We start from the raw sequence: 15,081 nt of genomic DNA, 5'->3' as shown, positions 1-15,081 counted from the left end.
GGCGGGTGGGCAGTGAAAATGCTAAGTTTTTGGAGCGGAACCGCATCCTGGCTCCAACACGCCCACTTCTGGGTTTAACCCTAACTAAAATCTTTCAAAGTTCTCTAGATTCAGGAACTGTCCCTCTAGATTGGAAAATTGCACATATCACTCCGCTTTTTAAGAAAGGAGAGAAAGGGAAAACGGGGAATTATAGACCAGTTAGCCTAACATCTGTTGTGGGGAAATTGCTGGAGTCTATAATTAAGGATAGGGTGACTGAACACCTCGAGAATTTTCAGTTAATCAGAGAGAACCAGCATGGATTTGTGAAAGGTAGGTCGTGCCTGACAAACCTGATTGAATTTTTTGAAGAGGTGACTAAAGTAGTGGACAGGGGAATGTCAATGGATGTTATTTATATGGACTTCCAGAGGGCATTTGATAAGGTCCCGCATAAAAGACTGTTAGCTAAGATAGAAGCCCATGGAATTGAGGGAAAAGTACGGACTTGGTTAGGAAATTGGCTGAGCAAAAGCGATGGAGAGTAGGGATAATGGGTAGGTGCTCACATTGGCAGGATGTGACTAGTGGAGTCCCGCAGGGATCTGTCTTGGGGCCTCAATTTTTCACAATATTTATTAACGACTTAGATGAAGGCATTGAAAGTCTCATATCTAAGTTTGCCGATGACACAAAGATTGGTGGCATTGTAAGCAGTGTAGATGAAAACATAAAATTACAAAGCGATATTGATAGATTAGGTGAATGGGCAAAACTGTGGCAGATGGAATTCAATGTAGACAAATGTGAGGTCATCCACTTTCGATCAAAAAAGGATAGAACAGGGTACTTTTTAAATGGTAAAAAGTTAAAAACAGTGAATGTCCAAAGGGACTTAGGGGTTCAGGTACATAGATCATTGAAGTGTCATGAACAGGTACAGAAAATAATCAAGAAGGCAAATGGAATGCTGGCCTTTATATCTAGAGGACTAGAGTACAAGGGGGCAGAAGTTATGCTGCAGCTATACAAAACCCTGGTTAGACCGCACCTGGAGTACTGTGAGCAGTTCTGGGCACCGCACCTTCGGAAGGACATATTGGCCATGCAGTGTAGGTTTACTAGAATGATACCCGGACTTCAAGGGTTAAGTTACGAGGAGAGATTACACAAATTGGGGTTGTATTCTCTGGAGTTTCGAAGGTTAAGGGGTGATCTGATCGAAGTTTATAAGATATTAAGGGGAACAGATAGGGTGGATAGAGAGAAACTATTTCCGCTGGTTGGGGATTCTAGGAGTAGGGGGCACAGTCTAAAAATTAGAACCAGACCTTTCAGGAGCGAGATTAGAAAACATTTCTACACACAAAGGGTTGTAGAAGCTTGGAACTCTCTTCCGCAAACGGCAATTGATACTAGCTCAATTGCTAAATTTAAATCTGAGATAGATAGCTTTTTGGCAACCAAAGGTATTAAGGGATATGGGCCAAGGGCAGGTATATGGAGTTAGATCACAGATCAGCCATGATCTTATCAAATGGCGGAGCAGGCACGAGGGGCTGAATGGCCTACTCCTGTTCCTATGTTCCTATGTTCCTAACCCAGGCAGATTTATCTGCCCGTGGAGAGCAGACACCAGGAAGTCCAGCTCCCACTTAAAGCCGGCAGGCCGATATTAAAAAAAGGCAATGTACCTTATTGAGATACTTGAGGTACTTAATATTTTGTGCATTGGACACTTAAAATGAATTTAACCTTCCCTGTTTGGGTTTCCCATTGCTTCCGAATCACGTCAGGTGAAAGCAAGACGGGAAGGGCCAGATCCATGAGGAGAGTGCCTTTATTGCATTGCTTGTGGGCCCAGAGGAGCAGGAGTGCTTTATCCAGGCCCAACAAGATCACCTGGTCGACAGGACCCCCGTGATCGGCCGACCCCCCCCCCCCACCCCGATCCACGATGCTTGTTGCCCCCACCCCCACCGATGTCGTCCATGACCCCCAACCTCCTCCCCCCACCCTCCCCACCGCCCTCTGATTTTTTTCCAAGCCTAATGATCTCTCTCTCCATCCCACCGCCCTCTCTGATGTGCAGCTCCTTTCACTACCAATAGGCAGCCAGGCTGGCTGCCAGGCGGAAGTGCCATTGATGAGCCTCATTAAGGTCATTATCCCACTTACCTTCTGGGTTTCGCACCCAGAAATCTTCCCTTCCGCTTCCTTCCTGGATAGAAGTTAAAATTTATCCCCATGTCTCTGGAATGGGACTTGAAGCCAAAACCTTCTGATTCAGAGGCAAGAATGCTACCATTGAGCCAAGGCTGATGCCTTGAAATACAATGAGCAACTGTATAAGCCAAACTATTTGGGCACCAAAAAGTTTGAACTGAATTCACACAAGAAATCCTTGTGAGCCAACCTAACTGCATGATGCATTTTCATTTAATATCAGACAGAATGGCTTTGAGGGTGGGCAGCTGCACGACACTTGCTGTGTTCTGTCTATCTCAAGGCTGCTTGCAAGACAAGATGGCACATGGTAGAAGGGAGCAATCAAGATCTGGAGAAGCTATAAGGCAGTACAAGGTGTTGAGTCCATTTGAGGAGGCCATCCTGGATGTCATAAGGCACAGGAACGTCGAGGGAGTCGGGATGGCAAAAGTGGAGGCCTTCACCAAGCTCAGATCTAGTAATATCACGTCTGGCAGGAGATAGGTAGCAGGGTGATTGCTCTTTCCAACACCTTGTGCATCTGACTGCAAATGTGGAAGAAAATAATAGGCATGAGGAAAGGTGCCTGTCATGTTTTTTGTGGGGTTTTCTACTATTTTTAAACTAGACTTTTTAAACTTCTGAATGTTTGATTATTCTGATAGATGAGTCCCTATTCCCTATGGCTCAGAGTTAGTTCACTAGCCCTAATTTTCAATGAGCGGCAGAGCATCACAACTCATTTTAGGTTTAAACTGTTAAGTGAATTTAGTAAACAAATGATGAACATATACCAGCAATATAATACATATATATCTGCAATAACAATTACATTATCTATCTTCTGGAAAGGAAAACAATAAAAGTTCAAAATCTATATGCTAAGCTATTATTTTGGAAATAATTTTTTACAGTTTGCAGTTGTTTCTTGTATTTCTTATCATTGCAGGGACTGTGCTAGTCTGAACTATATCTCTTGGCAGTTCCAAAGCAACTCACTCTCTCTCATCTAAACTCAACTCTGCTATCTCCTTAAAACCCCCCAGTGAAGTTGCCAAGGCCTGTTAAATTTGAATAACTTGTTAACTGCTTGTAAGACAAGATGACACATTCAAAAATAACTAACATAACTGAACAGTTTGCATTTATTTGACTGTAGCTTGGCTCTTCCCTCAAGCTTTGCAGAGAACTGAGGAAACCAGCAACATACTGAGTAAGTTTAAGACCCGGTTGTGCGCCCCAACTGGGAGGCCTGAGGCTCACCCAAAATTGGGCCTCAACTGTTTCCAATACTGTTGGGGCATGGGTGGTTGGCCCCCTAAATTGGATGTTGATGCTTCCTTTTCTGCCCAGGAAACGGATGCAACAAGATCCAATTTTGGCCCCCATTATGTATTTTGCATGGATTTAATGGGGCAGCCACCAAGTATGCATGCCCCAAAAAGTGTCCTCACAACCTGCTATGCTTGTACTGCATGTTGCTCCAAAGCTGTCAATCAAACTTATAGCCTTTTCAATACTTACCATGTATAGCCATACAGCAACATGGCATTACCATGTATAGCTATACAGCAACATGGCATGCACACAGGACACAAGTTACATTTGGAGCTGTTGTCACACTGACATTGTAGTAGTGCTTCAACAGAAAATTCTTCCAACATATGCTAGCAGCATGACGCACGTTCAGTTACTCATGCACAGGATGGGCTATAGAATAACATCAGTTACCCTCTGTACTTTGTGAAATGCTGCAGTGTACTAAAATTGGCCAGCCATGTTGTGCTGGACTTACTATTCAGTGCAAAAGGAGGTGAAAGTGTTCGCTGTGCTGAACAAATAATCCAAATTGGTGGATGCTTTTGTAGGCAGCAAATTGCCTGATACTGGAGTGAGCCTTGGTTCAGTAGTAGCATTCCCGCCTCTGAAACAGAAGATTATGTGTGTGAGCCCCAGTCCAGACAATCCCAGTGGGCAGAGATGAGTGTTCCAGTCTCTGAATACTGGGTTGACATCCCACCACCACCTCCACCCCCCCCCCCCCCACCCCCGCCCCCCCACCACCCACCCATCACATTTAAACGGTTCTTCTGGTGGAGGGATGTGAGTCAGGCTAATGGTCTGTCCATGGGAAAAAGGGACTTCATTACATAAACAACCCAGAGCATGATATGCTGGATGTCAAGCAGTGGAAGAAATGGATTGCCTCATGTGCCATTAGGCGCGGAGGAGAAAGATAAAGATAGTGCAAACAATCCATATGCTAGACTGGAGGGCAGCAGAGGCATAACAGTTGAGGGAGAAGCTGACCTTTACTGATACTGGAACTACTGTCCCTGTCCTTATCCTGTTATAACATCTATAGGAAGGATAAGGAAACTGGTAGAGGGGGAGGAATAGCCACAATGATTGATTAAGGATGAAATTACTACAATGATAAGAGAGGATGTAACGCGAGGTAAGCAGGCAGTGGAGACTTTACGGGTAGAATTAGGAAATAGAAAAGGATTTAAGACCATAGTGGGAGTTGTGTATAGGCCCCCTGGTAGCAGCTGTGAAGTGGCAGAATGTATAAATGCAGAGATTAGACAAGCATGTAACAAAGGCAGAGTGGTTTTAATGGGGGATTTTAATTTTCATACAGATTGGGTTAAGCAGATGATCTTATGTTAGAAAGGTAGCGAATTTCTTGTGTGTTCAGGACAGCTTTCTGCAACAATATGTCTTAGAACCAACAAGGGGGCAGGCCATATTAGATTTAATAATGAGTAATGAGCCAGATTTAGTTAACAGCCTAACGGTGCGTGAACATTTATCTAATAGCGATCATAATATGATCGAGTTCAACATTGTGTTTGAAAGGGAGAAATCCATATCAACTAAGATTCTAAATTTAGGTACGGCCGACTTCAACAGGATGAGACAAAGACTGTCCACTGTAAACTGGGCAAATCTGTTTATGGGTAAAATGACAGAAGATTGGTGAAAGGTGTTCAAAAAAGAATTTAACGTGATTCAGAACCAGTTTATACAACTAAGGGGCAAGAGCTCTACTTGCCAAAAAAACAGCCATGGATGACAAAAGAGGTAAGGGACAACATAAAACTAAAAGAAAAAGTGTACAAAAATGCAAAAAATAGCAGATCCTGGCAACTGGGAGAGAGTATGCGAATAGACTGGGGGCCAACATAAAAGGGATTCCAAAAGTCTTCTATAGGCATGTAAATAGTAAATGGGTAGTAAGAGGAGGGGTGGAGCCGATTAGGGACCAAAAAGGAGATCTACGCATGGAGGCAGGGGGGATGGCTGAGGAACTAAATGAATACTTTACATCTGTCTTTACCAAGGAAGAAGATGTTGTCAAAGTCACAGTGAAAGAGGAGGTAGACCGTAAGACCATAAGAAATAGGAGCAGGAGTCGGCCATTTGGCCCTTCGAGCCTGCTCCACCATTTAATGAGATCATGGCTGATCTAATTTTTACCTCAACTCCACTTTCCCGCCCTTTCCCCATATCCTTTGACTCCCTTGCTGATCAAAAATTTGTCTAACTCAGCCTTGAATGTATTCAATGACTCAGCCTCCACAGCTTTTTGGGGTAAAGAATTCCAAAGATTCACGACCCTCTGGGAGAGGAAATTCTTCCTCATTTCCATCTTAAATGGGCGACCCCTTATTCTGAGACTATGCCCCCTAATTTTAGATTCCCCATGAGGGGTAACATCCTCTCAGTATCTACCCTATTGAGTCCCCTCAGAATCTTATGTTTCAATAAGATCTCCTAAATTCCAATGAGTATAGACCCAACCTGTTCAATCTTTCCTCATAAGACAACCCTTCCATATCTGGAATCAACCTAGTGAACCTTCTTTGAACTGCCTCCAATGCAAGTATATCCTTCCTTAAATAAGGGCACCAGCACGGTATGCAGTACTCCAGGTGTGGTCTCACCAGCACCCTGTACAGCTGTAGTTGAGATACTGGATGGGCTAAAAATTGATAGTGAGGTGGTACTAGAAAGGCTGGCTATGCTTAAAGTAAATAAGTCACCCGGTCCAGATGGGATGCATCCTAGGTTGCTGAGGGAAGTTTGGGTGGAAATTGCAGAGGCAAATGTTACACCCTTGTTCAAAAAAGGGTGTAAGGATAAACCCAGCAACTATGGGCCAGTCAGTTTAACCTCGGTGGTGGGGAAGCTTTTGGAAATGATAATCGGGGACAAAATTAACAGTCACTTGGACAAGTTTGGATTAATTAAGGAAAGCCAGCACAGATTTGTTAAAGGCAAATCGTGTTTAACTAACTTGATTGAGTTTTTTGATGAGGTAACAGAGAGGATTGATGAGGGCGATGTGGTTGTTGTTGTGTATATGGACTTTCAAAAGGCGTTTGATAAAGTGCCACATAATAGGCTTGTCAGCAAAGTTGAAGCCAATGGAATAAAAGGGGCAGTGGCAGCGTGGATACAAAATTGGCTAAGTGACAGGAAACAAAGTAGTGGTGAACGATTGTTTTTCGGACTGGAGGAAGGTGTACAGTGGTGTTCCCCAGGGGTCGGTACTAGGACCACTGCTTTTCTTGATATATATTAATGACTTGGACTTGGGTGTACAGGGCACAATTTCAAAATTTGCAGATGACACAAAACTTGGAAGTGTAGTGAACAGTGAGGAGGATAGTGATAGACTTCAAGAGGACACAGACAGGCTGGTGGAATGGGCGGACACGTGGCAGATAAAATGTAATGCAGAGAAGTGCAAAGTGATACATTTTGGTAGGAAGAACGAGGAGAGACAATATAAACTAAAGGGTACAATCCTAAAGGGGGTGCAGGAACAGAGAGACCTGGGGGTATTTGTGCACAAATCTTTCAAGGTGGCAGGGCTGGTTTAAAAAGCATATGGGATCCTGGGCTTTTTCAATAGAGACATAGAGTACAAAAGCAAGCAGGTTATGATGAACCTTTGTAAAATACTGGTTCGGCCACAACTGGGGTAATGTGTCCAATTCTGGGCACTGCACTTTAGGAAGGATGTGAAGGCCTTAGAGAGGGTGCAGAAAAGATTTACTAGGATGATGGACTTCCATTATGTCGATAGACTGGAGAAGCTGCGGTTGTTCTCCTTAGAGCAGAGAAGGTTGAGAGGAGATTTGAAAAAGGTGTACAAAATCATGAGGGGTCTAGACAGAGTAGTTAGAGAGAAACTGTTCCCATTGGCGGAAGAGTCGAGAACCAGAGGACACAGATTTAAGGTGCTTGGCAAAAGAACCAAAGGCGACATGAGGAAAAGCTTTTTTATGCAGTGAGTGGTTACAATCTGGAATGCACTGCCTGGAAGGACGGTGGAGGCAGATTCAACTGTGGCTTTCAAAAGGGAACTGGATAAGTACTTGAAGGGAATTAATTTGCAGGGCTACGGGGAAAGGGTGGGGGAGTGAGACTAGCTGGATTGGCCTTGCAGAGAGCCAGCACCGGCCGAATGGCCTCCTTCTGTGCTGTAACCATTCTATGATTCTAGGTTGAGGTTAGAATATTGTTCCCCAAAGGCCCTCATTGGATATGGCCTCCTGCTCAGCGCCCTGCGCTGCCGCCACCTCCTCTTTCCTCTCCTCGCAGCTTGACGTGCTCTGCATGGCCTCTCTGCATTCTCCCAGTTGTGATCTATGCCCAACGGGAGCCCTAGCAGGACACCCATGGTTGCCAGGAACCTTGTTTAGCACTGTTGCAAATGACACCAACAGTGATGCAGGACCTGCCAAACCACTCTTTATATACTCTAGCAACCCTATCCAAGTATAGGAAGCTTCAACAAACATGTACAGTTGTACTAGCAGCCAGAAGCAATAATCCAGCCACTAACCTGCAACACCTGCATGATCCCTTTAAATAGCACTGGTGTGGGGGTGGGTCCTCCAGGCCGTCTAAGATATGTTCAGCTGTTCGTGGTTAAGAAAGTTCATTGGCTGGAGCTTTGAGTGCCAAAATGGTGTTTTTCCCTTTAAATCAGCGTTGCACACTGATCCAATGCCCATTCTCCCTACTTTACATGATGCCGGCGTTCATTATCTGCGCTTGTGCAAACGCCTTTACCAAAATTGGCATCTGGCGCACGTCACGCTAGAACCGCACGCACGCATTCTGGATGCCATTTTGGGACCTTAGGAGGCCGCTTAGCGCCTGAAAAATGGGCGCTATACGGCCCAATTTCTAGCCTCTCATTTTTAATTAAAAGTTGCCATTCAAATAAAAGGCTGTGTGCCTCTAAGAGCTCATTTCTCAACATCCCAGAACATGGCTTCCCTTTAAATGTTGGCTGGAACCTATGCCCATAAAACAGAAAATAGAGGCCTCATTTTACCCCATTTAGCATGTATAATGAGACCTTTATTTCCTGTGTGAGAGCTGCATAGTTGCGGCCCTGAGTTGGAAAATTTCACGGTGAACAAAAGGAGCAGGGATTCGGTGAGATCGTCAAGTCCCAACTTCTTGGTCCTCACTTCCAAGATTTATACCAGTGGATCTGTTCCCACATGTTAAGAATATTTAGGTTTTTATTAGTGGCCAAAATTGAGTAACAATGCACGTCATTACAACACATATCCTATGTGCGCATATGGTTATTAAATGTGTGGAGGGATATTGCAATCTGTCCTGACTAGCTTCATTTGTAGTTTACGTGGAACCCTTTCAGTGAGAAAACAAACCGGCCTTTCACGGCCTCCTGTACTTTTTTGTGTCGTTATCGCAATTGGTTCAGTCCATAGCGCTCTGCCAAGCTTGTAACTCAATAATTAGGTGATGCAACTTAAACAGAAATAGGAGCACAAACTTATTTAAGCTGGTGCCCTACAGCATGACATCAGTCAATGACTTAGGCTTTGATACCAAGTCACTGAAAGAAGACGCATAGGATCTTTCCCTTATTTCTGCAGATTCTGTTTAAAGATGTCTTCAGTTTCTGAACTTAAGACACTCGGCGGTGGTTTACTCTTCACTGCCCTGAGCTGTGACATAAAGGAAGACAATTCAACAAAGAGAGAGCGTTTTACTGCTTACTGGGAGGATCTGATAATGGTAACAAAGCCAGCGAGCAGGTACAGGATATTCTCCTTACAGGTTCTTTCAGCACGATTTTGCATTGTGAACTGTAACTTCTTATTGTGATCTCAGTATTGTGTGTGACAGATAGGACATTTGGTGCTGGGGCAAGCAGCAGGAAATGTGAAAATGGACTCACTTGTAATATCCATTTTTAAACAGTATTATATTCTAGATGGCACCTGTTACAAATGTGGCTCTTTTGCAAGTTAGAGAATAGAATTTTCCGGAATCATTTTGTGTTTTTTGTATATCACATTAGATTAACAAACATTTGAAGAAATTAGGTGATAGGTATCTTGAGGAATCTTTAACAAGACTAAAATTTTTGTTTATTTTTGTTCTAAGCACGAGTTGAACTGATTCGTTTGTGGTTGACTTTAACTTTATTTGATTGCACCAGTCAAGTGGTTACAAAAAAGAAATTAAGGTAGAAATTGAGCAGAACTGGCAGCAGAGGGAGACATTAGGCAGGACCAGGGACAGGCCCAAAACCCAGGGACAGGCTCGTTTGAATGTTTGGGATGGGCACTCATGTCTGTAATGGTGCAGGAATACACCCTGATTGCACTGTGATAGAACATTGTGCCACAAGGGTCAAGAATCCCTCTGTGAGGTCAACTGGTTCCAACAGTTCACAAATCTGCTCAGAACTAACCTGCCAGTGTAACAGGTATTGGAAGCAGCAAATCACTCTGGAAATCAGTAGCTTTATTTCTGTGTCATGGGCTTTTATGTTATAGTTTCCTTACACACCTATAAATGAAAGCAGTTCCACTAATAGGTGCTCCTTGCTGGAGATTTATTTCAAGCCCTAGACTACTAAAATATATTTAACTGTTTGTTCCGATTTAAAGGTTTTGATTAAAGGTTTTTGTGAAAGAGAATCTGATGATTGTAAATTAAATATTCCAAGTGTAGCAATATAATTTCCCTAAAAATCAATGAAAAATTAAAGTACAATATGAATTCAAATAGATTATAATGCTTTTAGTTAGCTGATTTATTTTAGTTTGGAGATGTTTTGTCACACTTACACTTGGTGCTTGATTTAATAGAACGGCTCTGGCTGAAGACAGTAGCACTAGGAAAGAGCACTATGTCCAGAATCAACGGGCTACGTTCATTGTGCAGAGATCGCCTGATCAGCGAATGAGGATGGGCAGGCTTGGAGAGAAGGCGTCAGAGTATCAGCTCCCGTACAGGAATGTCCTGCCGGTGCCAGTCTTTGTGCCAAGCAAAATACCATCGGTCGCCAAAGAAGACCTCATGGCTGAGCATTCTCTGACTCCTGAGGAATTGAGAGCCGTAGAGAAATTTGAGAGGGCACTAAATCCCAGGAGGTCATGCCCTGACAAGCAGGAAGGTTCAGAGATGAAGAAGGAGTTGCCTCGAATTATACAGCCAACAAGGGTGAACTTCAGGGCCTCATCTCTTCTGTCTCCTCCCGACATGTACTCACAGCCTGAAGCTGTGCACAGAAGCTGAGTATGGAGTAAGCAGGCACACGTTCATTAGTAATGCCAGTTTGTTTTCTGTCCTTACGATAAAATAGACTAATGAGAAAGTTCTACTAGTTGGGGTAAAAGGACATTTTCAGTTTTAATCCAATGGAAATCATTTCATTGTTTGCCTGGTTGTGATACTTCAGCTATAGGCACCGAGTACCTTTTTATCATTGTCATGGCCCACGAGCTACTCTCACAGCTTAAATTTTTAGCTCTATCTTTTGTTATCCCTCTTAATATTTTTTTTAAGTAGAAACAAAGTTTAGGATCCTGTTTTCACCAATCAGAGCTGTCACTGTAAACTGGGCTCTATGCCGTATGTGCACAGCAGGTTCCACTGAGCTGGTGAAGCTGGGAGCTGCAAAGATCAATGGCAAAATTGTAAATCCTTAAATCTTGTGCCATTAAACAGGTCACAGAGCTAGAACTGTACATTACCAGATGACAAGTCAGTAAAATATGTTTGGATAATTTACTTATTGGCTGCCACTCATCCCTGGTGAAGGTTTCCATCCCCATAATATTCCTTCATTCTATCTTCATAATATTCATTCATTCAATCCTCGGAATAATCCAACATTCAATCCTCAGAATAATCCAACATTCAATCCTCAGGATAATCCAACATTCAATCCTCAGGATAATCCAACATTCAATCCTCAGGATAATCCAACCATTCAATCCTCAGGATAATCCAACATTCAATCCTCAGGATAATCCAACCATTCAATCCTCAGGATAATCCAACATTCAATCCTCAGGATAATCCAACCATTCAATCCTCAGAATAATCCAACCATTATGGCAATATAATAAGCCACCACTTTATATCCTCAGAATAACCGTCACGGACACGATGGGCTGAATGACCTCCTTCTGTGCCGTAACTTTCTATGATACTACAATTCTAATCCACCATTCTGTATCCTCTGAATAATCCACCACTCTATCATAATACTTCTCCATCATATCTTTGTAGTGTACCATTATATGCTCTGATCACTTCTTTCTCTCCTGCACCATACACACCTACTTGCCAGTCCCTGTGCCTGCCAGCCTTTCTTTCTGCTCCTGGAATAAACTGCCCCCTACCTTATCACTGCCTTCTCAACCTCCTTTCCTCTGGCCTTCCATCCACACTCACCTTGGTACCTCTTTCGATGTGCTCGACAGCTACCTTGCCTCTCTAACCAATGCTTTTACCCCATTAAATCCAGGATGGTTCCCTCCCCAGGTCGAACAGCCATAGGTTAAAGTGCACAAGGTAGACGACCAGTCTGACTGTCCATCAACAGCAATTTATTTAAACCTGAAACTTTGCATTTAAAATGAGGTGAACTGGTGAGGTTAATGCAGCCTAGCCTGTGACACTACTAAGTACTTAGATTCACTGCTTGTCCAGTCCCAGCAACACTAGCTCCACTACCCCTGGTGGGGCTATCACTTATGTTTTATTGAAATGCGAGTTGCTACCGTATAAATGCTGAATTTCTGTCCAGTTTTGATAATTGCTTCTGTTGTATCATGTGGTTTGGTTTATAGGGTATTAAATAAAGGCTCTAGAAAACAAGTAATGGGGTTGGGCGTTTACTTGCAGTTGATAAATGACAGGCTCTATCATTTTATGAAGTGTGTTCATCCAATTATTTTTGCATTAGAAGTGTTCCAAAATGAATAAATCATAGCTGGCTTTTGACATTTATTGTGAAACAGAAGATATATCAAAATATTTTAAAAATAAAATCATGTTCTAAACTGTTTCCATTGGCAGGCAGGTCGGTAACCAGAGGTCAAGGATTTATGATAATTAGAATCATAGAATGGATACAGCACGGAAGGAGGCCATTCAGCCCATCGAGCCCGTGCCGGCTCTCTGCAAGAGCAAACTAGTTAATCCCACTCCCCCGCCCTATCCCCATAGCCCTTCAAATTTTTTCCCTTCAAGTACTTATCCAGTTCCCTTTTGAAAGCCATGATTGAATCTGCCTCCACCACCCCCTCGGGCAGTGCATTCCAGATCATAACCACTCGCTGCGTAAAAAAGTTTTTCCTCGTGTCACCTTTGGTTCTTCTGCCAATCACCTTAAGTCTGTGACCTCTGGTTCTTGACCCTTATGCCAATGGGAACAATTTCTCTCCATCGACTCTGTCTAGACCCTTCATGATTTTGAACACCTCTATCAAATCTCCTCTCAATCTTCTCTGATCTAAGGAGAACAATCCCAGCTTCTCCAGTCTATTCACGTAACTGAAGTCCCTCATCCCTGGAACCATTCTAATAAATAGTTTCTGCACCCTCCCCAAGGCCTTCACATCCTTCCTAAAGTGCGGTGTCCAGAATTGGACACAATACTCCAGCTATGGCTAAACCAGCGCTTTCTAAAGGTTCATCATAACTTCCTTGCTTTTGTACTCTATGTCTCTATTTATAAAAGCCAGGATGCCGTATGCTTTTTTAACCACTTTTTTAACCTGCCCTGCCACCTTCAACGATTTGTGCACATATACCCCCAGGTCTCTTTGTTCCTGCAACCCCTGTAGAATTGTACCCTTTAGTTTATATTACCGCTCCTCAATCTTCCTACCAAAATGTATCACTTCGCACTTCTCTGCATTAAATTTCATCTGCCACTTATCCGCCCGTTCAACCAGCCTGTTTATGTACTCTCGAAGTCTACAACTATCCTCCTCACTGTTCACTACACTTCCAAGTTTTGTGTCATCTGCAAATTTTGAAATTTTGCCCTGTACACCCAAGTCCAAGTCATTAATATATATCAAGAAAAGCAGTGGTCCTGGCACTGACCCGTGGGGAACATCACTGTACACCTTCCTCCGGTCCAAATAACAACCGTTGTTATTAGGAAAAGAACCAGAGGAGAGATGAGGAGAATTTTATTTATGCAGCGAGTTGTTATGATCTGGAATGCACTACTTAAAAGGACAATGGAAGCAGATTCAGTAGTAACTTTCAAAATGGAATAGGATATATATTTGAAAAGGAAAATATTACATGGCAACGGAGAAAGAGCAGGGGAGTGGGACTAATTTGATAGCTCTTTCAAAGAGCTGGCACAGGCACGATGGGCTGAATGGCCTCCTTCTGTGTGCTGTATGATTCTATGTTGTAGTAGTGGCATTGTCCAAGCAACAAACCGGTTATTAAAATCAAATTAAACAGATGATTTAATACTGCTGATATGTTTTTGATCTGAGCCTCATAAATGGGGAATATAAACAAATACAATAGACCCTATTAGATTCAATCCCACTGTGGCCTCCTCTCTCCCTACCTCTGTAACTTCCCCCAACCTTACAACCTTTTGAGAACTCTGCGTTCCTACAATTTTGGCCTCTCACGCATCCCCCACTCCCTTCACCCCACCATTGGTGTCCGTGTCTTCAGCTGTCTAAACCCTCGTCCTGGAATTCCCTCCCTAAATCTCACCGCCTCTCCTCTTTTAAGACACGCCTTAAAACCTACCTCTTTGACCAAGCTTTTAGTCACTTCTCCCAATATCCCCTTCTGTAGCTCAGAGTCAATTTTTGTCTTATTACGCTCCTGTGAAGCATCTTGGGACCTTTCCCACCTTAAAGGTGTTATATAAATGAAAGTTGTGATGTGGTAGCAACCAAGGTTGTACCATGCATTCATCTCGGCCTTGCAAAAGCAGGAAGTATAGAAGTGGTGGGAGTACACTTTCTCACTCCCACACAACTGTGCTCGAGTCTTCCTCAGAAGGTCTTAAACAAATGTTTTCCCATTAATTTCTATGGGCACATTTTACAATGGGATCAAGACTCAGTAATGGTACAGCCAGGTTCAATTTGTTGCTACTTTTAAAAATCGATGTTGCTCCCATTATCCCCTTTACTTTTGCATCCAAACTAACACACCAAGGGAATTATGTCCCCTTATTACCACACTGCAATTTGCATGTGCAGCTGTAGTTTTACAACACGCTGAAGAAATACAAATAAAGTCAAGCTCCACTGCATGAATCAGACTAGCAAATGCCCTCAATATGGAAATACCCAGTGATAGTACCTTGAAAGAAAGTAGAAGTTTCCAAAACATATGCTGGGTGCTGACTGGATGATGACAAGTCAACGCTCCAGTATATTTGTTTAAGGGTCCATTTACACCACAGCTGTAGTGTTGGTGTGAACATAGGAACAGGACCAGGCCCTGAGCCTGCTCCACTATTCAATTAGATCATGGCTGATCTGGATCTCAACTCCATTTACCTGCCTTAGCTCCAAATCCCTTGATACCCTTGAGGTG

The 15,081-nt window shown here is 43.1% G+C and overlaps 1 protein-coding gene across 1 annotated transcript; it reads left to right on the top strand.

Moving 5' to 3' along the window:
- Positions 1–9,070: 9,070 nt before the first annotated feature.
- LOC137306946 (telethonin-like) lies at positions 9,071–12,370 on the top strand. Its single transcript, XM_067976327.1, has 2 exons — positions 9,071–9,284; positions 10,347–12,370. Exons 1-2 carry the CDS (start codon positions 9,136–9,138, stop codon positions 10,774–10,776), a joined length of 579 nt encoding a protein of 192 aa, XP_067832428.1. The 5' UTR covers positions 9,071–9,135; the 3' UTR covers positions 10,777–12,370.
- The last annotated feature ends 2,711 nt before the right edge of the window (positions 12,371–15,081 follow it).

Source organism: Heptranchias perlo, chromosome 3 (genome assembly GCF_035084215.1).
Source record: "Heptranchias perlo isolate sHepPer1 chromosome 3, sHepPer1.hap1, whole genome shotgun sequence".
NCBI classification, from domain to species: Eukaryota; Metazoa; Chordata; class Chondrichthyes; order Hexanchiformes; family Hexanchidae; genus Heptranchias; species Heptranchias perlo.
This window is presented reverse-complemented; position numbering and strand designations above follow the sequence as displayed.